Here is a 24982-nt window from a genome sequence, read left to right on the forward strand (position 1 = left end):
GAGTGTTTATGCTAACATTATAAATTTAAAACATTTGCATTTCAATTTTAAATGTCAGTTGCATTCAAGACAAACTGGAAGTTTGCTCATGAAATTTTGCTTAAATAATGTTCTTTGGGTAAAATGTTTTTCTTCTCTTCTTTTTCGGCTCGTCTTTGCAGTTTCCAGATTGCAGATGGACAGCTGGAGAGCCCAGGAGTTTATCACAGAGAACAGTTTTGTGGAGGAGGAGGAAGCTGAAGTTATGTAACAAAGTCAGACACAAGACCATCTACATCCCATCACAATCTTAAAACATGATGGGCTGTAAAATTATTTCCTATTAAAATTAATAACACAATTTAAGCCAACGACAGATTTAGAAAATATGTTTAATCCTTCAAATCAGACAAAAAAACATCACCACCACATACTATAACTGAAAGATGGCAGGAGGACAGGCAGTTCATGTTGTATGAGAAGGCATTTCCGTGACTTATATGTACATATGCACATTTATACACCGTAAAAATATAGTAATTGAAGCATATAGGACAACCAGCAACACTGGCTCGTAAGCCGTTTGAAACATTCATGTAGAAAAACAATGGAAGAGCCAGAAACATCATGGAGAGAATATTGGGTATCACAATCTAAACATGAAATATAAAATGTGAAATTGTCAAATAGTCTCCCTTTATAGGCATTAAAAGCTATAAAGTTCCAGACATCCTTCAGTCAGTTTACAATCATCAACAGTAAATAACCTATCATCATCTCAGCCTACAACAATCGATCGCATAAATAAATAAACCCCACAGGGCTGAAAGGTGGCAGATTGCAGTTCGTATTGCATTACTTCAGTTTTGTAGTGTCTACACTTGCCTGCATCCTCAGAGCACCAAAGGATGTTTCTATTGTGCCATAGTGTGGTAGAAAATCTCAGACTTGGTCTTCATCCCGAACCTAACAACCACAGATTTTAAGAAACAGCAAAAAAAAAAAAAACAAACAAAAAAACCCCACATTAAACAGTTGTGGAAAACACAATATGAACTTCTTCTCAAATCAGAATCAGACATTTGGAGTGTTATTTTGGTGACTGTCTGACTCTCAGCCAATGCAACTAAACAAATGTGTTTCAAATGGTTAATATTTAACATTTCAGCATAAATACTTGAAGCACATCATCCACGGAACACAACGGTGGGAAATAGCAGGTCCTAAAGCGCTACCACAGCTGTAGTATATAGAAGTTTTACAGGAATGTGGAATTATCATTTGAAATGTCTCAAGACTATAAATTCAACTGTATGATAAAGAAAAACAGTTTTAAAAAAAATCTACTGGATTCACAATAGATTCAGCATTTCAGAAATGAAATGGTTCAGGAGGAAAACAAACATCCAGTTTCATCATAAACCTTTAAAACACAGGTCACCTGTGTGTTATCATGTAAAAAACACATAAATCCAAGTAGGAGTGGATCTCACATTCTTCAACTCAGGCGCACTCTTCATGTGTCCGCTCTGCTTCTCTCTTTGGTGCCATGAATACAAAAGACTTACACCTACACCCTCAACTCTGTGCATGTATGAACATGACCAATTTGCTTCTCTTGATTAGTTTCTCCATCTCGGCTGCATAGAGCACATGCTTCAGACAATAACAGGAAATGAGACGATGGCAAGTTTTGCTACGGTCACTAGGTAGTAAATCTAATTTCTGCAACAGAAGTCCCTTCTGACAACTAACACCAACTACATCAGTAGCTTTATTCATGTTGTAAACATGAATAAACATCATTGTTCCAAACAATAAAGGAAACCAAATTTGTTGTGTATAAACACTAAGGCTTTTAAAATGCATTAATCTTCAAGATTTTTGAATCAGGTTCTTTTGAAAGTTACAAGCAGTAAACGTGACGTATAACAGATAATTTTGTGTCTGATTTCATGCATCATTAATGAATGTTATTAAAGTAGCATTCACATAGGTGTTTTCATTGAAACCCAGAATATTTTCCCTCAGATTTTCCGGCACTTTCTATTTTATCCTGGCTGTTTGTCGTGAAGCTTTTGTTCACCGACGTTTTGTTCAGAAGCTGAACGTGAGACGGGGGGTTTCTTGCACACACACAAAAAAAAACAAAAAAACAAAACATGATTTTTAGCAATAAAGTGAGTACACTTTATATCACATATAAAGTCATTAAAAAGTTAATGTAATGGAGTAATTGTAAAAAAAAAAAAGTCCAGAGGCATTTTGCTGTTAATTAATAAATGCCAACCTTTTGTTTCAGTTCCAATACAGCTAACGGAATTTTAACTATTACTTAAGCTGAATGAGTTACTTCCTCATCATCCCCTGCTGACAATAACTGTGATCGAGTTAATAAAACTTTATTACAGTCTAAACTGTAACAGAAACTATGAGCTGTAGATGAGCTAACATAATATGACATTAAAAACATATAACTAACTACAAATGCTTAGGCACGCTTCCTCTACAAATTCACACCCAACAAATTCTCATAAAGTCTAGATGAGTCTGTAGTTGTAGATTGTAGTTGTTTTAAGACCTTTTAAGAAATCCTCTTTGCCCTTGGATTCTCTCAGACAAGCACTTAGCTTCAACCTCTCCGACCAACTAATCTGGATTTATACTAAATAAAGATGCCAAGGCAGTTATCTGCTGCAGGTAAGTTATTTACTGCTTGCAACCTTTTTAACAGACCCTCATTTCAAAAAGTCTTAAACAAATCCCCATCAACTCACGGTTAGTAATATTGGTCTAAGACTCGCTGTCATTTCTGTAACCAGCAGAAATGACTCCTGCTTGAAGTCAGGAAAAACAAAAATCAACCGCACTGGCAACTGGTGTTAGTGTTTGCATTAAAATCTGAAACTCTTGTAAACCCTCACAACTGACTGGTTTAGTTAGGACGTACAAATGGCAGTTTGATGAACATCAGCAGTAGTGATAAGGCAGGTTCTGTGTGTAACTACAGCACTAACCTTCAACAATATCAGCTATACATAAAAAAGTAAAAGAAAAACACACAAGGCACAGACATGACAGGTAGACAATAACTTAAAAATGACTACAATTCTATATATATAAAAAACATTAATTTGCCAGCATCTACCATCCAGCCAGGATGCAAACACTTTGATCTGAAGTCATTCCTACTTCAGCATATCTGGCCACTAGGGGCGCAACAATACGTCAGCCGCAATTTTATTACCAATGTTTATATAAGAAACCCATCTTATCCACCAATCTTATCGATCTCCACAAAGGTGTGAAAATCAACCACTTTCCCATTTTGCTCTGCTGTGAGAGAGGACTGACTGTCAGACCCACCCATTAGGTCTGGTTTGCACAGGCAAGGTTAACAATAGCCACCCACTGTTACTAACTTAAGAACTTTGTTGCTGTATTTAGCAACGTTTAAGAAAAAATAATTTAAAAAATAATCGGTATTCTGAATCAGGAGATCAGACTTTTTAAAGATCGGTTGACCAGCAATCGGTGCGTCCCTAGTGGCCACATCAGATCTGGGAGGATTTTCAGATTGTTATAAATGTGGTAAGACTGATTCTACTTCAGAAGAACGTAAAAATACATTCATCAGTGGCAAATGTCTTGATAGTACCACTGAGGCTTCTACAAGAATAATTTAAAACATGAAACTAAACTTATGTCCTCAGGTTTGGTTCGACCCGACTCGCTGCAGCCTCTTGCTCCGATTCCATACAAATACTGTACACAGAAAACAATAGGGAAGAAATGCATATGTGATTGTGGAGTCAAGCAGCAAGTGTTGATTGAATGGTTTCTATTAACTACATTGTCCATTCAGAGTGTCTTTACTGATCAGAGGTACAGAGGATGTGATGTCGCATATTAAGAACCCAGTTGCTCCCTCCATCCACAGAGGTTTGCCCTTCATGTGCTCTGAGCTCAGTGTGCTTCTGCTGGATTATCTGCACAATCACATCTCTTTTGTCTACAACAGGAAGGAGGGCTTGCTTCATTGCAATACACAAGTGACCGAAGCGTTTCTCTGGGACAGCTGTGGACAGACAGCTGTCCAGGCTGTGTGTTCAAACGTGAACACACGGCCTGTGAAGCACTGAAGCCGTCCACTTCTTTTCATTACGGCTCTCCTTGTTGATCACGGAGCGGCTCGAGTTTATACTGAAGGTTGACTAAATAACACAGGTGCTAAGGAGGGGTGTCTTGGACAGATGACTTTCACTCATGCTGATCTTACTTCCAACCACCTCGTCGCATCCAGAAGCGCCTCATCTTCATAGATGTGGCCGGATTTGTTTGGGGTTTTTTTTTTCTTTTTCACTGTGAAATATAATCTGCTGTTAGTAACCTCTTCGTAAGCTATCGCTGCTTTAAGAAAAACGTGGAAAAACACTAGTTTAGACTTACAAAACAGATGTTGGTCTCTGGGATGATGTCGGAGAGAGAAACTACCTCTTCATTTCCAGACAGGTTGGTTGAATTATCAGCGGCCCCTTCCGCCCCCAAACTGGAACAAAGAGAATGTAATTAATGAGGCGAAATGACTCACACAGGCAAGTGAAAGGCAAAGCACTTAGTATTAACCCTCCACGAGACAGTTTGTTGGCACAAACTGCTCAACTTTCCTTTCTGCAGGCTATGTAGAAATGCGACGGAGGAGGGTACACAACCTGCAATTAGCAGCTGGAAAACTAAACCACTTTGTGATGGATGGACATAAAATCTTTTACTGGATAATTACTACAGCAACTACAACAAACAACATTAAACAAAATGCCACTCCAGCTATTATTATTATTATTGGAGGAGCATAATCTCTCATTAAAATATAGATTTTCTTTATTTGAACATTTATTCAATAAAGGGGGAAAAAAAATCCCATGTTAAGAAATGTGCTGCTTAAAATCTCCAGCGGCATAAATGTGTTGGCTCTTCTAAACTCTTAAATTGATGAATTTATAGGACGTTTTCACCAGTAATCCCTTTTTCCCAGGAGAATCAATGTTAACACGACACAAGAGGAATTTTTAGGCTACTGTCATGGCACTCCGTTCAATGGAGCCACAGGTTTATTTGGTTTGGTTTAATTTAAAATCACATTTTAAATTGAAATCAAAGTCCAAGAGGCTTTGATTTTCTGCTATGTTTACACAGGGCAAGGTTTTTAACATGGATTTAAAAGTTTCATATCACATATATGTCATCACTTCCAACCTTTGCCATACTTTGTCCCTAATCTTCGCTGGATAATCTGTTTGCTTTCACGCAATAAACAAACCACGCCAGTACGTCTATGAAGTGGCCGACTGTGTACCTGTGGGAGGTTCCCTGGTCATGATCTGTGTTTGCCGATTTGTGTACTTCTACTCCAACGGACCTGCAGAGAAATGTCACTCAGACCAGAAGCAGCTGAAAGAGCGTGAAAGAGCAACGACAGAGAAAAGGTTCTACCGTAGCGGAGGAGAGGCAGAGCCTGCTCCTGTGCTGCCTAGAGATGAGGTGGATAGATTGGCCTCAGCATCAGCCGGATTGTCTGCTGGCGGAGGAGTCCTAGGAACCAGATCTGGTTTGTCTGACTGAACACCTAACAACCAAAGAAAGAACAAACACTCCAATTTACAAAACCAGTGTAAATAAATAAATAAATGAATGAGTGGGTAAATTCAGTAGAGACAATAGAGCAACCATGATAACACTGAAGTCTTACCGGTCTCAGCCTCTGACTCTGTGCTTTTAAAATGGCTGTGATAGACTAGTCTGGAGTCGCCAGCAGACTGTCCTGCTGTGTGGGAGAGTGGAGTGGGACCCACCAAAGTGGGGGCTCGTCTGAGCCCTCCCTGACCTCCACCACGACTCTTCTTAGAGGGTGACGGCTTAACTGAAGGAGAGATTGGCCACAAGATTACGAGTCAATATAAACAAAGCAACAGCTAAACTTAGGTTTAGTAAAACACAAACAGAGATGCTTACGTGGAATTTTCTTGAAAACGGTGTTGCACATAAACTGCTGGAAACGGTCCGCATAGAAACCAGGTCTGTGAACTGAAACGGTGTCCTGAATCGAGAAAGACATAACCCATAATGCAAATAAACACATCAGATTTGACCATTCTGCTGCAACTGTTTTTCTCCAAAGCTCTTCAAAATTACTTTGGAGGGTATTTTTTAGGTCTAGTCAAATTCAACCAGACTGCAGCCAGGCCTGATCCCAAACCAAGATTCAGTTGTGATAAAGATTGGTGGTAAAGATACATATATCAAATTTTTGTGTCATGTTCCTGTAAGATATTACTCAATTGTTCACTCATTTAGTGACTTGCCTAAAGAAAGGTTCTTGTCGTTGGTACCGTGGGAACAAATCCAAAGTGAGTAACCAGTAAAGCATCTGACCAACTGTGTCAAAACCAACAGCCTTCCAGTCAAACAGCAGCTGTTTGTGCCAACGGTTTTTCCATCAGGCAATTGAGGAAACTGTACACCAACAGTGATGCAGTTGATTCTGCGAGTGGGCAGCTTGATTTTCTATTACAGTAAAGCCCCGTCTTCCTCTTCTATTGCGGCTCATTTGCTGTTGAAAGCTGATTGGTCAAAAGAAGTTCAGAAACTTTGAATTGTTCCATCACCTTTCCTCTCTCGGACAAACATTATGTATTATGACCAGGTCAGTTAAAGTCTTATGTGTTAGGTTCCTGAGAAATCAACGAACCTTTGATAAATCTTACATTTAAACAAATTAATATTTTCAGCAATTAATTCCCTAGTAATAAAGCTTGCCCTTTAATCTGTAGCAAAGAGTTGTAGACTAGAATTAGTGTTAAAGCTCCTGACTGCAAGGTGTTTTTCATTATGTTTCTTTTACTTATTTAAATCATTGGTAAACACATCTTGAAGTGATTCATTAAAACACTGAAGCTTTTATCATTAGCAGGTAGTTTAATTGCAGTACATCACATTGAGGTTCTTACCCCATCATGGACCAGTGCTTTCCAGGAGTGTTCCAACTTCTTAATAAACCTGAATAACATTACCATGATAAAACTGGTGAGAGCTTTTTAAATGTATTAAATGCATGTCTTGTTCTTAAGAACAAATAATTTAGTCATTTAAGAAGAATTCAACACCTACCTGTAGGACTGGAGAATGTCAATGATGCCAATGTAAATGAGTAACCTCTCTCCTTTCACATTGCGAGCCGGAATTCCTCCCACACTGTAAAGTCGGGGTCGGGTCAATGCATTTCATCATTTCATAACTCCACATTTTACCACAAAAGACTAAAAGCTCAGACCTGCAGGTAGCTACACTTACTGGTCTTCTGAGTCCAGAGCTCCTTTTCCTCGAGCTTCGCCCTGGATGGACTCCATGGCGGTACAGTACAAACTCTTCTGGGCTTGTGGTCGACGCTGATCAGGAGTCACTGGACCTTCCAGGGCCACGCTGTCCCCTGAATTACCTCCGCTACGCTCACGCTCTCGACTTGCTTGTTCCATGTTGTGGATGCCCATTAACAAGCTGTAGTCCATGATCTTGAAACTCTGCAGAAGCTGCAGGAAATGAACCAACAGAATGAATTAGCTGCTTATGTGCTCAGAAAAAAAAATTCCCCAAGAGAGGAGAAAATCACTTAAATAACAGTTGCAAATTGATGAGCTGATGAGCTACGACTGGTAATGCATCTGTTCCTAACAAGCTTCAAATATGCTGTAATACGACTTGCAGAAACTATGCAGAGCAGAAACTTCCCTGTCTGGTTATAAAATTAAATAACTTGATATTGTCTTTGCTAGTAGCAGAAAGGAAAAGTAGGACATTGTTAGAAGCATGTAAAATGAATAAAACACTTACTTCTATCAGAGCTAAGTTAAAGTCACTATAATGGATATGTTTGACAGCTTAGCTGCTCTACAGCACAGAAAATAAAACTTGTTTTCATGTTGTTGTTCTAAGTTCTTTTTTTAAGGTCCCCAGGATAAAAAAAATCATGTCTGGTTGAACCAGCTACATTTAAATAGCTGTGGGAAAGTCAAAAGTCTAGATAAATCCTAACCATTCAGAAAGCTAGTTACAAGTTACTACGGAACAGGTATTGGGTCAGTTACAGGTATCGAGGAATACAATGGACCCCCAGCTGTTTGCTGCTTTACAAACGCCAACCAATAGCACATCAAGAAGCACTGCGCTGTTATTTCAGCTTCCCAAGCAGTATTTTCTTCAGAATATATCAGATATGAACTATGGAAATCATGAATAGGTGGATTTTTTTAATGAATAACATGGGAGTCACGTTCCACAGAAAATTCAGCAAATTCTGAACCAAGAATAGAAAGAGGTTCACTGCACAAAGTCTAGGTAAACGGCAAAAATGCTACGCTAAAAACAAAATTACTGAATACGAATACCTGGAAAAATGTTAGTTTCATTCAAACAATGATTCTTGTCCAAATCAGTCAAAAGTGTTAATAAATACCCTAATTAGCAGAGATTGGAACGGGACTTGCCTTGCTGGCCAGTCATGTTTTGTTTTTTTATATATACAAAGTTGTGTAAAAAATAAACAATAAACAGAACAAAACTAAGGAAAAAAAGAAAAGCAGTGGAAAAAGAGCCATCTAATAGGACATGTAATCACTACAAAACAAGCAACTCCAGTAATTCATGCTTTGACAGACCAACAATAATCCACACTGGCATTCAAAGTGAATTGTTGGAAAAACTCATTCAGCACATTAACCCAATAATTGCTCAACAAAAATCTTTAGTTCACCAAGGTATAAAAGAACTATGTTGGCAATGGAGCTGTCTGCCGTCTCTGTCTGTACAATAATAATGTATTCTGCTGTCAATATGTGAGCTCGGTCAGTATTGTTCAGTGCATGATCCTTGAATAATAATCAGTCAACAAAAACAAGTGTCTCTGTGAGACTCACCAAGCAGTCCCTCTGAATAGTCTTGCATAGGGCATTGTAGTTGTCAGCTTCCAGCAGCAAACCGTCAGGCATGTCCTGGATAAAATCCAGGTCTTTGTAAGTAGGAACAGCCTTTTCTCTTTCCTTAGGAGAGGCTCGTCTCTTGTAGGTGGAGCCCTTCAAGTCGTATTTTAGGTGCATGGGAATGATCCGGGGAAGAAGGTTATTCATCACAACAATGCGGATGTTCTTTCCCCCGGCCTGAACGCAGTACAGTCCGTAGAATTTAGGCAGCAGGGTGCGCTTGTTTTGGTTTATATTCTGTAAAAGAAAAAAAAAATACCTTTAATCTTTTTACACCATGTTCAACCCAGATATACCAAATGAGATGTTTTCCCCTTCATATATGCACACATTTAAAAGACCAATGTCTTTAATGTTTAGCTAATGTTCAGACTGCCACAGGGACAGCAAGTACCAGAAGAGGCACCTGTATCCAAAATTTAAAGACAACTGGACAACCTGCATTCCTCGAGATAGTAATAGTTAATGCAATAATAATAGTAATAATAATCCCCTGTCCTGTAAACACTGTAAAGACTCACCATGAAATAACCTGGCAAGAGCTTCTGAAGAAATTCTGCCTCTTTGTGTTGAACGGTCTTGATGATAAACTCATCGTCACTAGAAACGTAGAAGATGGATCCACTGGCTCCCGGGTTTGACAACTCGATTAGTGGCTCATTGCACAGGGAATACTATAACAGAGATGGAAATGTCTGTCATTATCTGAAAAACACTTTTAGTCTATACCAAACAATTGTAACAGAGACAAAAACTGTTTTTGAAATGTGGGAGTTTTTTTCCCTCATACTGCCAATTTTGGAAAAAGTAAAAAAACATATAGCTAAAAGTACTTTCAAACTACAAGCTAAACAACTATTGAAGAATCACTGAAGGCTTAAGAAAAGCTGTAGCTGTGAAAAATGGCAGGATGAGCTTTGTTCTAGTACTGACCAGGTAGTCATCTGGCCGAATGCCAAACATTTCTCTGAAGTATCGGAAAGCAATAGGAGCGTAGGTCTTAAAGCGGAAGTCGCTATAGTGATGAGCAGGGGTCAGGTTACTCCCTTCACTGGAAAACAAATGAGATACAGAGAGATGGCATCAGATTCAAGCTCCAATAACTTAACAGAATTAACACACAAAAAAAAACATTTTTTCATAGATATCTTGCTTAACATTTTTCACCAACCTGGGAAAGAAGATGCTTTCAACCACCACAAAGTCCTGCATGAGAACATCTCGTTCTGCCTTTTGGCTTAGGCTGCCTACTGTGTGAGCAATGCCCAATTGGATTGCTCCCTTTAGGGCAGATGACGTGGTCTAAAGAGGTCAGAAAGGAAAACAGAGTTAGCAAGGGAACAAAAAACATTTCACCCCTCTCAAGTCTTATTTTTAAACAGCTATGTACGAGTTTCCAGTCACAGAAACATCAAATATAAATATATCTATGTAATTACACAAAGGGTTTTTCTTTTCTATTCTTGCTCAGTGCTGCGGGTGGCAATAGACAGAATCGCATTAACCTTTTTGTACGTGGTCTCTCCAGTGGTGGTTTCAACACCCCGGTGCCCGATGGTCTTCTTCATACTTTGAGTTGTGCTTGAAGAACCAGGCAACTGTGCAGCAAGAGAAAGAAAAAAAACTCTGTCTCAGTAAAATGTCTGTGTAAACACAGAAGAGTTAAGGGGTGTAAACTTCAGGACAGACTTATTAATAATCCACAAATCCACAAAGACCTGCAAAGCCATTAGTTAAATAACCAAATAAAGACTTATTTGTCTAACATAGTATCTTTAATAGTTATAACAGGCCACCATTGAAACAGTCATACCACCTTTTGGAGTCGTTAAGCATAAATGTGGTTTACAAAAGCAATTCTGTGACTCCAATAAAAGACTAGAGCTACGTAACACGTTTGTTGTCTGTATTTCAACACCAATAAAATTTCGGTGTCAGAAGTCTACAGTCTCTGTTGCATCATAAAAGCAGGCTTTATTTCGTTTAACTTTACTTTGAGCTTCATTTGAGTCTTGATGAGATTGTCTGACAAACCAGGTAATGATCTGCAGAAATTATGCAGGAGTTTATTAAACACTTTTTAGCTTCACGTGAAAACGATCAGATATTTCTCCAGGTCGTCTAACTTTCACTGAGTCTGTGTTTGTGTAACACATGACAGATGTTCAGACAGGAGAGGCAGCAGCATCCTGAACGTAAACAGAGGTATAAGAGTCAGTATGACCATATCACACTAGTGATGTAGAGACCAGGTACTGGCTGCTATCAGAGTCTCGCATTTTGAGTTTCACTACAAATTTTTAGAAATTTATGCAAAGAAATTTCTAAAACATGCATAACATAATGCAACTTATTTTTTTTTTTTTTTTAAAGGCAAATGTTTTTGCTTTTGCTGCTAAAATAATGAATCTTTTTCATACATTAAAATTGCATATTTAAGAAACATTGGCATACTGCATTTTCATGGATAGAAATTGCTGATGTATAGTGATGGTAGCCATATCATACTGATGTAATGATTGAATTTTAAATTCATGTCAGGAACTGATATAAACAGGACTGTTAGTTTACTCTCCTGTGCAGTGCATACATTTTCTTACAAAGTCACTTTATGTACAAAAAATTAAAACATATTCTGTAAAGGAACTGCATGTTTTATGATTTGTCTTTTTGTTAAACTCATCAAATCAATATAACTCATCTACATATTTGTAATTACAGGCGTTTTTGGTAGAAAATAATGCTGTGGTAGCGCTGTAAAATAAGAAATTTTGAAAAAAAAAAAAAAAAAAAAAAAACACTTCCCATCGCAATGATACTTCAAAAATGTACATTTCTCACGACTACTAAACATCTTCTGGCATCCTTACCTCTGCAGGGGCCATTTTTCGAATGCTGCTGGCCCCTAAAAGATACAAAAAAAAGTTTGTTTATGACATGCAATCTCTAGAGCGACTAAAAACAAACTCAGCCGCTTAAAAGCTTTTGTCATAAAAGAATCCATTAACGGCCAAATATAAAACCCTCTGCTGATTAATTAGGAGGGCTATTTCCAGTGATGGCTGATGACTATTTGGGTAATGACGAGTCCAGACCTAAATGCGGCCACAGTTACTGACTGCTCCATCTGATATGTCAGATCTATGTGAATTGGAGCTACTTCTCCCCTGTGATGACTGCTCCACATTCATCTGCTCCCGGAGGATGTGTGTCAACATCGCTATGACTTCAGAGAAAAGGCTGCTGCCTACCTTTAGAGCACTGCAAAACTTGCTTTCATCGCTTAGAGTAACTCCATAATGGCAAATATATTTCAAATTCTTAAAAATTCCCCAAACAAAGCCACTTAGTCAATAAAAGAAGTGTAAAAGCTGTATGCTGTAAGTATAAACAAGCTGTATGTTATGCCCAACAACTAGTTAAGATCTGTATGTAGACATGCATACTTCAACTAGATATCAGAAGTGAAATCCCAGCACATAATGTTTGTGAGGTCATACAACTTTGTCCTTACATAAACTTGTTTTGCAAACTTACTCCGTCGCCCACTGTTCAATCCCCTGTGACTTGTAACCAATGGCAACATCTACTCCAAAGCTACACAAACGCTGGTCAAAATGTATACAAAAGCGTTGATGACTGAGAAAATCAGACATTCAAAGCTATAAAAAAAATGATCAAAAGCGTGTTCTATCCGATGCACTGTAAAAAGATATTTCAGCAAAACAAGCCAAATCACAGAATATCATGCATCTTGTCTCGGTTATCAAGGACACACTGCAATCCGGCGGGAAACAATGAGCATCAGTCTGCCCACATTCCCCATCATTATGTAAAACACACTGCATCACCAGCACCAATGCATCTTCTGCTCAAACACACAGAGAATCACTGAATCACACCCATGCCGGTACCTCGCTGCAGAGCTCTCCTCCAGAACTGAGTCCTTATATCTGTGAAGCAGGACACAGTCAGCCTAAACTGGCTCGTTCTCGTGAGTAGGGAAGGCAATACTGATTATACTTAAAAATAAAACACTTTGGGTTTGAAAAGTATAGGAGCAAGCAACCCGCTCAAACCAGTGAAATGACCAAAACTGCATAAGTATGAAGGGGCAAAATGATGTGCGCCTGCTGAAAACAACTAGATTTCTTGTAGCACTGGGGTGAACGTGGTAACGGTGGTTAGAGTTTGTCCCGCAATCAGTGGGTTGGTGGTTCGATTGCCTCTCCATCCGACTTTGTCGTCGTGTCCTTGGGCAATACACTTCCCCCGCCTTGGCTGCTGGTGGTGGTCTGAGGGCCTGGTGGCAGTCAGACTGCCTCTGGGCAGCTGTGGCTACACTGCAATAGTTTACTACCGTGTGTGTGAATGACAAAGCGTTATACAAGTACAAGTCATTTACCATTTATTTGCAAAGAGGTCTTCCTATATTTTTGGTAATCTGTGTACATAGCTAGTTTTACTGCTTTTCTCAAATGCCTAAGTGAAATGTATTAATAATACACAAAGAGGAACCGATTTGAGAAAGGAATTAAACTAACCCAACTGCTTAACAATGGATTCTGCTCATCAGTGGCAAGCCTAAAGGCAAAAGACGAACCATCTGTTCCTCTGTATCTACTAAAGTCTCTGCCAGCATTGATCACAAGGACCCTGCAGCTAAAGAATAATATAGGACATGCTTTTAACGTCCTTTCCAGCCAATGAGGAGCCTGTTGATGTAGTGTTTCTTGGCCCAAAATAGGAAACAGGGTAAGTGAGTACTGGAAGAGAAACTACATGATGTTACTGTCACTCAAGGTTATGAAACTGTGTGCCTGACAGTTTGCTGCATCTTGTTTTTGAACAGTGTTTGGGACTAAGCCATGTAGGAGCCACATGGAGTGCTTTTAAGACACTATTTTTAATCACAGATTCAAACTGGGTGGATACCAGTTCAGAGTGACTCCACAACACGCAGGGAAAATAACTAACTTGGACTCAGAAAGTCTAAATTCTCATGACAGAGAGAATGAACCATCATAATATGATGCGGGCTATGGTTTAAAAACATTTTAGCTACAACTAAAAGAAAACATACTTATTCCTTATTTAATTTTAACCGTGTTGTCAATGCTACTTGTGCTGAAATCAGTGATCCAGGATTAAACTTCAAACAGCTGAACAAATAAAAAAAGGGAATGAATACATGTACTAACGGTGAAAGCATGATAAGCATGTGTTGCTAGTTAAAGGGTTGTAGGAAATCAATAATAATCGACATCCATTAGATGATACACTATGTCAACTGTGAAACCTCAGAGGAAAGAAACGGACCCGCAGGCAGGACGTGACAAACGTAGAGCGGATTTTTCCTTTACCACAGACCGAAAACCAATGAGGAACATGAGGCCTGAATGTGAATGTTTAAATAACTAAAAAACTATCCTTTATTGGTGCTTTATAAGTAGATTTATTATTGAGTTCATCCTTTTGCCGAGGATGCTTCATTACCGTTTTAAGGTTAACGTCACCACCGGCTTAGTAAAAGTGGTCCTAGATATTTATTTTTTATTATCAAAAACATACTGCGTCTCTGTATGCAGAAAAAACGGGTTTGAAACAATGGAAGGCTATACTGAACACAAAAACACGCTTCGCTCATGTTAATTACCTACGCAGCTAACTAAGCTAGCTATCACTCCGTTCATTTGTTCTGATGAAATCTCCCATGCTAACTGGCTATATGCTAACTCAAAAAGCCATAACCACCTTGTGGAATCATTTTCATAATCACATAACGCTCCCTCTTTCTGTTTACATCTCAGTTTTCAGAAAACAAAGGAGGAAGATAAATTGACACGCTACCTGTCGGGACTGTTGATCCCGAGTCTGCTGTTTCAGCAGTCGCCATTACGCCTGAACCATCACAAACTGCAGCTACGGTTGAATTCTGATCCCTGCACACCGGCGCCCCCAGCGGACAGACATGAAATATATTTTTTATTTTGCTGCGTTAAACCCATGAAAAAAACCTTTATTAAAGAAATAATATTTAGTTAAATTGTAGTTACCTCCACAGCTTTGATAAAGTTAGTTTTATTAATGCTAATAACAATAATGTATATTAGAATATGTATAATTATTAGATCAGAACATATTATACAAATAGGCTATATAAAAATTACTCATCTATAAAATATTATATAAAATACAAGATGAATTATTATTATTATTGATATTAATATTGTGCACAGTGTTCAATCCTTAATAATATGTGCAGTACTTTAGTTTCTAATTCAAAGAGTCCTGCCAACTTTCTAGCTGTATACACATATTTAAGTCTGTATGTATAATTTGGACCTTGTGTGGATTAGAGTTAATCCAAAATAAATTTAAGATGTGTGCACCCAATTTTTCTTTTTTCAGTTTTTTTAGTACAAGATGTTCAAAACATGAACAATGCCCAACTACTTACCCCAATGAGAAATGTATGCAAACTTCTCATCAGCACTTTATGATACTCACACAATCCAGGATTTAAAATGTCAAGTCACTCACAACAAACCCAAATCAGAGTCAAATGTGTTTTTATTAAACTGTCAGATAAAAATCCATATAAAATTCAGTTTGCAACATCGTTTTAAGGTTTCACCAAAACTGCATTCATCCAAGTCGAATAAATTCAAATATGCACAGAGCAGCAACAAAAAGTAATCAGTGGTACAGCAACAGAGACGAGAGTTTGATTAGAAACTATGCATTAAAAAAATCATTTAGTTTCATTTGTTCTTGTAGCAATGCTTTTCATGTGATGATAATTTTACACCAGCAGTAGATGAAGCTACAAAGTGGTCTACATTTTTAATATCCCTTCAGTATTTGTTTGTGCTCAGTGACTGGAAACCACCTCTGGAGCAAGCTTACAATTTCCAGAAATGGATACTTTCCTGCCAGTGTTATATGCGTTTAAGGGATGGGGCATATTTTTTTCTTCTTCTGGCCCTTCTTAGTCGCTTTGGTGATGGCTTTCATGACATTTTTGCTGAGACACTGTTGAATCTCTTCACGCGAAGTCGTCTTGCAGCAGCGGCGAACAACAGGAGAGGCAGACTTGTTTGATGAACACAGACTCTGGGACATTTCTTCAAGCTGATGTGATCAAGAGAAAACGTCCATATGGAAAGTATAAGAAATTCAGGTTTAGATTTTTAATTAACACATAAAAACGTTTTAGCTTGAATTGTTTTTGAACTCATTCCTTTAGATTAGATCCTTCAAACTTACATTTAACTCAAAACAACTGTTTCTGTCTTGCTCCGGCAGGGGGCAGCATCGGGTCTTCAGTTGAAAACCGACAGGAAATCTGCACACAGGTCACGTTGTTATTCTACAGCTAAAAAATACAATTGAGAAGTTCATTTATCTAAGCAAATTAATTTATTTATTTTTCATTCTATACACTAATATTTATTTCTTTTTGTTTTTTCATTAAGGCACACATTAAACTTCTGCATTCAGATCACACTATATACATTCTCTATGATTTTAAGCTCAGGTCAGTTTGCTGACTAATCAACGGGTACAGCAGCCGTGAAAGCAGGTTTTGGTACTTTTGGCAGTGTAGACAGGTGGCAAGTCCTGAAGGAAAATAAAATCAGTATCTATATAAAGCTTGTCAGAGGAAGGAGGCATGAAAATCTCTCCAAGTTCCTTGTAGGCAGCTGTGCTGACCATGGGGCTGATAAAAACAAACTGGACTAACACCAGTACACGACAAGACTCTGTAAATCATCACTGACAGAGAAACCTTCACGCTTGACCTTGTATTTTGTGGTTTCCCTTCGTTCTTTCAAACTTACTTACTCTAAAACTCCAAATTAAATGAAACGGGTAATAAAATGTACTTCTATTTGAAAAGAGGACTTTGAAGCAGGTTAGACACTACTGATGATGTCTCTGGTGCAGAACTGACTTAAAGTCAAGGAACCCAATGGTTGTAGTCCATCTTTTGTAATCATTTGTGATTGCTCTCGAAGGGCTGACTCTAGTTGTGAATTTTCCTCTATACTCTTTAATGAATGTTGCTTTATAATCCTCTCAAACCTTGGCAACTCCTGTTGCTGGTGCGTGTTTTTCTACCACGCTGTTTCCTTCCACTCAACTTTCTATTAATATGCTTATGTAACCCCCATGGTCTGTCGGTATGTTTAATGTGTTGTCTTAGTTCTTAGAATGTCCTGTAGAGGGCACTAGACCCAAATTTCTCCTGTGTCGGAAAAGAAGAAGAGTAAGGCATAAGGGAGAAGAAGGAGAAATGGCAGACTATGCAGACTAAGCATGTTTCAGCAGAAATAGAGAAGTCACTAGTCACTACTGCTGCTGTTATACGAAAGAAATCTGTAATTTTGAACTGGATTATGTACATTCTGTTCCAGGATTTCTCCGGTGAGTCTGTCGTTTTATTTTCAGCTGCTTATTTATGCAGAATGGCTACCTAGCCGGAGCTAATGTTGCTCAGTTTTTCTGAACAAGAAAAAAAAACCAACCGGAGTATATTGTGTCACTCTGTAAGTAGCATAGTTCGTTGAAATGAGACTGTTTGATGGTGAAGTGATGTTATTAAGTAAGTTCTTTATTACTGAGCGTTTTTTTGGTTTATTTGAAACGCTAATTTGTTTGTTTAATGAGAAGTAATTGAAAGAATCTCGCTGATTTCCATATACCTGCATGATCGGTTAACACTTTGCATGCAGGTTGGTTTTTTTAATGGCCGACATCTGAACGTGGAGTTCCAGAAGCAGGAGGGCCCCGCCGCCATCTTTGTGACTCGGACTGAAGCCTGGAAAGAGGAGGGACTGTGCGGCTGAAGCTGGACATTTTGCTTGGACAACAGATAAGCTTTTTGAACAAAAAGGGGCCCCCAATACCTCGAATTAGTTTTTTTATTCCACAAACTATTTGTTCAGAAAAATTTTTTCCCAAAAAATTGACTATCTATGTGCACATTGACTGAATTGACTGACTGAACTGTATATTGACTGACTAACTGGGAAATGTAATTTTTTTCTCTTGGAAAAGAAGCGGTTGCTGAAATGAGCTTCCTTAAGCTATTATAACTTAAGAAACCTACCCTTATTTTTCTGAATATTTTGTTTTTTCTAAGGGTGGACAATTTAAGTTTTATTAATCTTCATGAAGGTAATTGGTGTTATCTGAATTATTATTCTTTTGTGGGGAAAGAAAAATAAACTGGAGTTGTTGAATTTATTTGCTTATCATCCTCCTGTGTGATCCTAGAACAAAAGTAACTTTACCGCTGAGTTTATTGCTAATTAAACTAAGTAGTGGTTACACTTAGATACGGCACTCTATGAACAACCAGCTTTTTTTTACCAATGCCCTCGTGTGTCTTGTGTCCTTATGGACGCTGCAAATGACTCTCTGGTAGACAACTGGCAATCTAGCGATCCTTCCCATGACTTTGTAGGCCATAGCAGAACATTTCTGTACCTATTAGATATATTTTTATTAACTTAATAAAAAAAGACATTTTTTGAGAAACACAATTTGGAATTTTTAAACTATGCGTCTGAAAATGGCAATTTACGCTTTAAATAGGTCAATCTGTGCATAAAACCTCTAGGACCTTCAATTTTAGAAAGTAAAATACTAAAATTATTTTACTTTTTGTGATAAATATTTACAATTCGTCAGTATTGATTTTCTGCAATAGTGGAATAAATGTATTCAGGAAAAAAACAAAGAAAACCCTCAGAATGTACTGCAGTCTGACCTGTTGTTGATAATCTGGGTATCACACATCTTGTTCAGTGTGGGTTCCTCGGCAGCAGACGTCGTGTTATAAAGTGGATCTGAAGAAAGTGACTGGAAACAACTGTACTGATCATCTGTCTGGCAACACTCCTGCCGACCATTAACCGAGCAGTACCTATTAAGCTCCTCGCGCCACTGAAACAAAACCAGAAATTTCCATCAAAATCATTCAGATGGAATAAGACATACTGTGTACGTTGAAAGCTTCTTCTTGTACCTTCTGTTCAGCACAGTTGAGCACTCCCTTCTTCTTTTTGCAGCACTGCTTGAATCTCTTTTCCAGGCGGTTGATGGTCTTAACCTGACGGGCCAGCAGCTCATGGCCTGAGCGCGGCAGACACTTGGTTGTGTAGAGAGGCCGGCGTTTCCGGTTGCCACACAGTGACTCAATGTTGCCTGCTGTAGGCCTTCCAGGAGGAAAGTTGATGTCGGTTTTTGGGGAAGCAGGTGCGTTGATTTCTGGCTTTTCTCCACCTAATGCTCTGATACTAGATGGACTCATTCGGATCCTGCAATGCAAGTGGCACAAATCCAAATATTTCTTCATTCAAGCTATTTATTCATAAAACAGAGAACTGTGTTTTGCAATGTGTCTCACTTCCCTTTCTACCATATGACTTATTATTCCTAGGGACTTCTCGTTTGAGTTACCTGATGAGGCAGATGTTATGCTGTGAGCTTTAGTGGATAACTTATCATTTGGCACAACTTTCAAAATGTTTTTTTCTAAGACACTTAGTTGCATTACTCCTATGGGCTGCCTGTCTTGTTTCTATTCCTGCAATCACACCAAAATGAGGTTTTCTAGATCTAATGGCCTAAATAAACATTTAGTCAAATTAAAACCACAAACATTAATACACTTTATAGGCCAACACAGCGTAGTACATAATTGTGAAGCAGAAGAGAAACGATACAAGGTTAAAATAATACAAACAGAAATCAGCAGCAGAAAATCTCCATAAGGCAGTCAAAAGGATCATGGTAACTCTGGAGAAGCTGCAAAGACTTACAGGACACTGTCAGCAGGAGAATCATTAATTAACCTTCGCTTATTTATTTTTAAAAAGAAAAGGTCATTGTCGAAAGAAAGCCATAAGACCAAGTTTGAACTGCTTAGCATGAACGCAAAAGTTTATGTATTTGTTTCAGCACATAACCCATGCCTCTCTGCGCATTTTGAATCTAGTTCTCTAGATACTACTCATGTGTTGCAGCAAAATGTGGTTCTACAAAGAATTGACTCAGGGGATATGAATACAAATGCAGAGCACATTTGGATGTTCATTTCTAAAAGAAAAAAAAAATATGATAAAATGTGAAAAATGTACAGTAAGTGGCACTCCTGTTGACCGACCTTGGGCAGTTGTTTAGGTTGAAGTGGAAGGTTTCTGAAGAGCCAATCTCCTCCACAGGTAACTCCTGAGATGGATTATAGTTGGGATTTTGAGCGTCATCATTGAAACAGCTCAGTCTGCTCATTCCTCCCTGCCTGCAGCATTCATAGAGCCGATCTTTCACAGATGAATCCTCCTCACAGAACAGCTGAACTGATTGCTCCCACTGGAGAAAACACAGACAAAATACCGAATGCTGACATGCTGAAAGAAGCGAATGCTAACGAAAAATCCGCAGCACGGAGACATTTTGTTGCACAGCATCCCAGGAAAATTTTTGAAGATAAGAGGCACCTTTTACCCACATTTCTTTAGCAGAAATAAAATGCTCAATGTCAGGGAAGTTTTATGCTTCTATTCATATTCACATTAATTCGAGTTCAAAAAATAAAGAAATCTATTCAAGGAGTAAAATCAAACATCATTTCATGTCTGTCATTTTAAATTGCATCAAGATGCACTGATTGCAAAACGACAGACAATGCACGTCATTTGATTGAAAAACTTGCTGAGTCTGCCGTTACGAAAAACTTACCGCTTGTGTTGCACAACACAGCGTCCCTTCAGTCCCCCATGTCTGGTTCCCTTTGCAGCATGTGCTGAACCACGACTCTGCATTATTGACAGCTGTGGCCATGCGCCTTTGTTTGCTAAAACCAGAACGAGGAAAGTAAGAGTCTGGGTAGCGAGGTCGATGGTCGGCGTGAACACAGATGGCCTGGATGTTGTCGGGCATCGGTCGGCCGAGGGGAAACTGGACAGGATAATTTTGCGGAGGCTGGAAAGCGCGGGGCTGAAAACTAGGTCGACCTTTGAGGAAAAGACAAACGGCGAGCAGTTCACAGTTTTGTTGTTGGAGGTGTTGCACGCTGAGTGAGTTAAACAAAAGACAAAGCAGAAAATGCATACCTCTTCTTGGTCCTGGTTTATCTTCTGATGCAGAAGGTTTTGATCACATGAAAAAAAAAAAGCAAACACTGTTATGCTGGATGATTAGGATGGATGAATGCATGTGATTAAGACATTAAAGGTTATTTACCTTTTCTCTGCACTGTGAATAGATCTGTGATGCAGAAAATTGTAGAATTTATTTTATCTGGGAAAACGTACGATTTTTAAAGAATGTAAGAAGATAAACTGTACCGCCAACATGTAGAAGCTCTGACAAATCCACTTCTCTCTGCATCAAGTCTGGTTCCTCCAGAACTGAAAAACACATTTGATTTTAAAGAGACTTTTAATATACCAATGCATTTTAACTGGTTAAAAAAATATCCAAGACAACATAAACTGAAAGACGAAAAACACATTCCCAAAGAGCAACTAAATTCCACAGATTAACAACAGATGGCAAAAACAAATGAATAAGTAAATAAGGTGGATCACACAAAACAGCACCACAGTCATATATCTGGTCATTTATAGCTTCTTGAAATGATGATAGAAATGATGATTAAATTTTTCTTTAGGCCATTAAATGATTCTTGTCATCATAGCTGGCCTGGCCTGCTTAGGATCTTCATGCCAGCAGGGAGAGCCCACAGAACTTGATTTCTTGTTATTTATAGCATCTTTATCAAGATTGATTCAACTTTTAACATATTCTATTGTTTTTTATTGCAGGTGTAATATGTATTTTGAATTAAATTTACATGAACTGGTTCTTAAATTAATTTAAAATAGAAATTTGACAATTATAAACATTCAAACTGAAATTCCAGAAGATTGATGGTTAAGTTAATCGACTAATACCTTGTAAGTACAAAAGTGTATTCTCTCTTTTTTTTACTTGTGTCATATTTAATGCCCATTGCAATTGTTGAAGTCAATCAAACTTGGCTCTCTTGAGTTGAGACATGGACATGACTAGTAAGTCAAAGAAACAGCCCAAACCTATGTTCAGATCCCCCCTTCTAAAGCTTTACCCTGAGTTATTTTTCTAACAGATAAACAAATCCACTGACAGAATTGTCAGTGAGTTTAGGGAATTATTTTTTTATCTTGCCGGATGAGCAGAGTGTACAAATAGTTTTTCAATTCAAAAAGTTAAACACATAGATTATATAAATCCATACACCATACTAATATACTTCATTTGTTTGTTTCTGTCCAGTTCAGGTTCAGAAAAATGCAAATGAAAACCTGAAATTTGGTTTCTCAGAGAATAAACATTATTACAAAAGATAAAAAACGAAAAGTTAAAACACTGAAATTAAACATTCTGGCCGACAAAATCATGTGGACTTGTCCATCCGACAGACATGGACACCGTCCTAAAGATTGCTAAAGGAACTAGCTGTTCAGACATGGTCGCTTCAATATGGATTCGTTGAAAGTTGAGTGGAAGGAAAACAGGTGGTAGGAAAAGGTGTACCAGCAACATGATAGCTGAACCTCTGGGGAGATTCACATTGTCAAAAAAGAAAATGTAAAACCCCAAACCCAGCAATGCAGAGGAGTTGAAGTTTGCTATTAAAGCAACCTGAACTCCCTGAAAACCTCAGGCTGATCAGCTTCATGTCAGACTGCAACCAAAAAGAGCCCCAACCAAGTATTCAGAGGGTTTTCTCTACAGCACATGCACATGTTATTGGTTCAGTGTTATATTTTCTGGACTGTTGGGTTTTCATCAACAAAATTAACAGATATAAATAATCAGTGTCACTCCATGTGTAATGAAGGGAAACACACCTTGACCGGGAAAGTCAGGGGATATTGTGACCTCACGCTGAAGACAAGTTTCAGCATCTGGAAAATGGTAAACAGAAGGAATGAAAAAAAGTTATGCAACATGAGCTGTTTTGATGCCAATTCCTGCATAACAGACTGCTTGTAATTCTCCACTGAAGAAAATGCAGAGTCAACACAAGAAGTCTACTTTTTTTTTAAAAGAACATTTAGGCTTTTTATAAAATCATTATTCTAACAAAAAAACAACTGAAATACAAGAATTTATTCGCAAAAAGTATATCCGGTTATATATGTTTCAGAAGACATAAAATATATAAAAGCTTGGAGGAAAGATAAAATGTAAACAAGTACTATATAAGTATAAAGACTTTCTCTCTCTGCCGTTGTGACGAACAAATATGGAGTCCTGCCAGGAAGCACAACAACTCTAAGAAAAGGGAGGGAAAACATCCGGACCAACCTTTGCAGGCTGAGCTCAGTAACACCAAGAGCGACGCGGCGGCGTAAACTAATGCCCAGGAGGAGCCCATGGTCGTGTCCGTCCCGCTGCGAGTCTCCTGCTGTACGGAGCGGAATATCCTGACCCAGTTATTATGGCAGGTCAGAGGCCGCCCAGGAAACAGCCCGGTCCGTTAATTGGTCCGACAGAAGCTGCTGCGCTGTCTGTCTGTCTGTCCGTCTGAGAGCTCAACCCTTCTGCAACCGGGCACACGTTTCCACGGTAGCAGCTGGAGCAGCAGAGGCGGAGTGGGGAGAACATGGGGGCTGGGAGGGAAGTTTTACAACGTGACTCATAAGAAATGGTTTTAGATAACAGGATTTGGTTGGATTAAAAACTGAGAACCCACTGCGTTAAAAGGCAGCATGTCTGAACCTGTCTCTTGTTCTACTTTTGGTACTTCATCCCAAATTCTAGTCTAGATCATAAGGGTGTCATGGCTCTGTGGGTTTATTTATGCACAACACTTGAGTTAAACGGGAGGCATGCACGGATGGATCAAACACACGTCTTCCTTTTGTGGCATCATGAAAGAAATCAGCCAAGCTTTAAGAAATGTGGCTCTCTGCCGATCTGGTCTGACCCAGGGAACAATTTCCAGATACCTTTTTCTGTTCAAAACAATTGCATGGGAATGTCTGACAATCACGACGCTCAGGAAGCAGATGAGTTCTGTCCAAGAGATTAAAGTAGTTTAATTTGAAATGTGCGTGTAAGTCTCCATTAAGAGTCATTATCTAGACCAGTGTTTTTCAACCGCTGTTCCGCGAGTGATCGTCAGGTGTGCCGTGGAAATTATTCAATTTCACCTACGGTACCGTATTTTCCGGACTATAAGCTGCTACTTTTTTCCTAAGCTTTGAACCATGCGGATTGTAGCCCGATGTGGCTTTGCTGTGTATTTTTCTTCAACCACCAGGGGGCTCTCTAGCAGGAAGTGAATCATTAGAAGTCAAAATTGTAAATCAAAAGAAGAACGTGCTAATTTTCAATCTGTTCAGGGGTATTTTTAAGCAGCAGGCACGACAGAGAAACGTTTTCAAACTCATATCATGCAGCTTTTAAGTTGCGGGCTGTCGATCTGGCACTACAGGAGGGAAATAGAGCCGCTGCATTTAAGCTCGGTGTGAACGAAACCATGGTTCCGCTTTGGAGACGGAGTGCTGCGTAATTAATATATGCAGCAGATTTATTAGGAAGCAGCCCTCTGCTGGGTCCTTATGGAAAACCGAGAGCAGCTTCCAGTGTTTTTTTTTTGTTTTGTTTTTTTTTAAAAAAAAAAAAAAATTGAAGGCGCTAGTATGGTGCGCGCTATAGTTTGAAAAATACGGTAATTGATTTTAAAAGATTTTTTGAAAATTAATTATCTGCAAATAATGCCATCTTCGAGTGTCTGCTGTAGCAGTGACTAGCGGCGTAATCATGTTATTTTTTTTATCACTAGATGGCAGTAGGTACAGAGCATTTTACATTACAACAAGAGAATTAGTGATGCATGAATGTTACAGGTAGCGGTGAGAGCATCGTATCTAGCAAGACTGTGACGACAGTGATGGAAAAGACAG

The 24982-nt window shown here is 38.6% G+C and overlaps 2 protein-coding genes across 4 annotated transcripts; both read right to left on the bottom strand.

The window, feature by feature from the left end:
- Nucleotides 1-352: 352 nt before the first annotated feature.
- Nucleotides 353-14973, bottom strand: pip5k1ab (phosphatidylinositol-4-phosphate 5-kinase, type I, alpha, b). 2 transcript variants are annotated; one of them, XM_008431679.2, is made up of 17 exons: nt 14862-14940; nt 12926-12964; nt 11882-11916; nt 10517-10609; nt 10183-10313; nt 9945-10062; nt 9533-9685; nt 8949-9248; nt 7330-7565; nt 7147-7230; nt 6987-7035; nt 5992-6076; nt 5729-5899; nt 5473-5605; nt 5336-5398; nt 4429-4528; nt 353-4341 (listed from the first exon to the last, which is right to left on the bottom strand). In XM_008431679.2, the coding sequence occupies exons 1-17, from the start codon at nt 14905-14907 to the stop codon at nt 4339-4341; spliced, it is 1839 nt and encodes a 612-aa protein (XP_008429901.1). In that variant the 5' UTR covers nt 14908-14940; the 3' UTR covers nt 353-4338. The 2 variants fall into 2 exon arrangements, with proteins under 2 accessions (XP_008429901.1, XP_008429902.1); XM_008431680.2 differs by lacking the exon at nt 12926-12964 and having other exon boundaries at nt 14862-14973.
- Nucleotides 14974-15566: 593 nt separating this feature from the next.
- On the bottom strand, nt 15567-23652 carry ecm1b (extracellular matrix protein 1b). 2 transcript variants are annotated; one of them, XM_017309224.2, is made up of 11 exons: nt 23379-23652; nt 22919-22975; nt 21371-21433; nt 21267-21290; nt 21137-21157; nt 20763-21037; nt 20188-20393; nt 19048-19339; nt 18790-18965; nt 16281-16359; nt 15567-16145 (listed from the first exon to the last, which is right to left on the bottom strand). In XM_017309224.2, exons 1-11 carry the CDS (start codon nt 23446-23448, stop codon nt 15963-15965), a joined length of 1446 nt encoding a protein of 481 aa, XP_017164713.2. In that variant the 5' UTR covers nt 23449-23652; the 3' UTR covers nt 15567-15962. The 2 variants fall into 2 exon arrangements, with proteins under 2 accessions (XP_017164713.2, XP_008429899.2); XM_008431677.2 differs by having other exon boundaries at nt 21137-21160.
- Nucleotides 23653-24982: the final 1330 nt, after the last annotated feature.

Source organism: Poecilia reticulata, chromosome 16 (assembly GCF_904066995.2).
Source record: "Poecilia reticulata chromosome 16, P_reticulata-male-v2, whole genome shotgun sequence".
NCBI classification, from domain to species: Eukaryota; Metazoa; Chordata; class Actinopteri; order Cyprinodontiformes; family Poeciliidae; genus Poecilia; species Poecilia reticulata.

What these genes read in the sequence shown, in the direction of transcription:
- pip5k1ab (XM_008431679.2), bottom strand. Translation starts at nt 14,907, where the DNA reads ATGGCGACTGCTGAAACAGCAGACTCGGGATCAACAGTCCCGACAG. An exon ending in TTCGGCCAGATGACTACCTG is followed by an intron (nt 9,686 to 9,944) that starts GTCAGTACTAGA and finishes TCTCTGTTATAG; the next exon opens with TATTCCCTGTGCAATGAGCC. An exon ending in AAGCACTGGTCCATGATGGG is followed by an intron (nt 6,077 to 6,986) that starts GTAAGAACCTCA and finishes TTCTCGATTCAG; the next exon opens with GACACCGTTTCAGTTCACAG.
- ecm1b (XM_008431677.2), bottom strand. Translation starts at nt 23,448, where the DNA reads ATGGGCTCCTCCTGGGCATTAGTTTACGCCGCCGCGTCGCTCTTGGTG. An exon ending in CCCTGACTTTCCCGGTCAAG is followed by an intron (nt 21,434 to 22,918) that starts GTGTGTTTCCCT and finishes TGTGTTTTTCAG; the next exon opens with TTCTGGAGGAACCAGACTTG. An exon ending in ACCCAGATTATCAACAACAG is followed by an intron (nt 16,360 to 18,789) that starts GTCAGACTGCAG and finishes ACCTGTGTGCAG; the next exon opens with ATTTCCTGTCGGTTTTCAAC.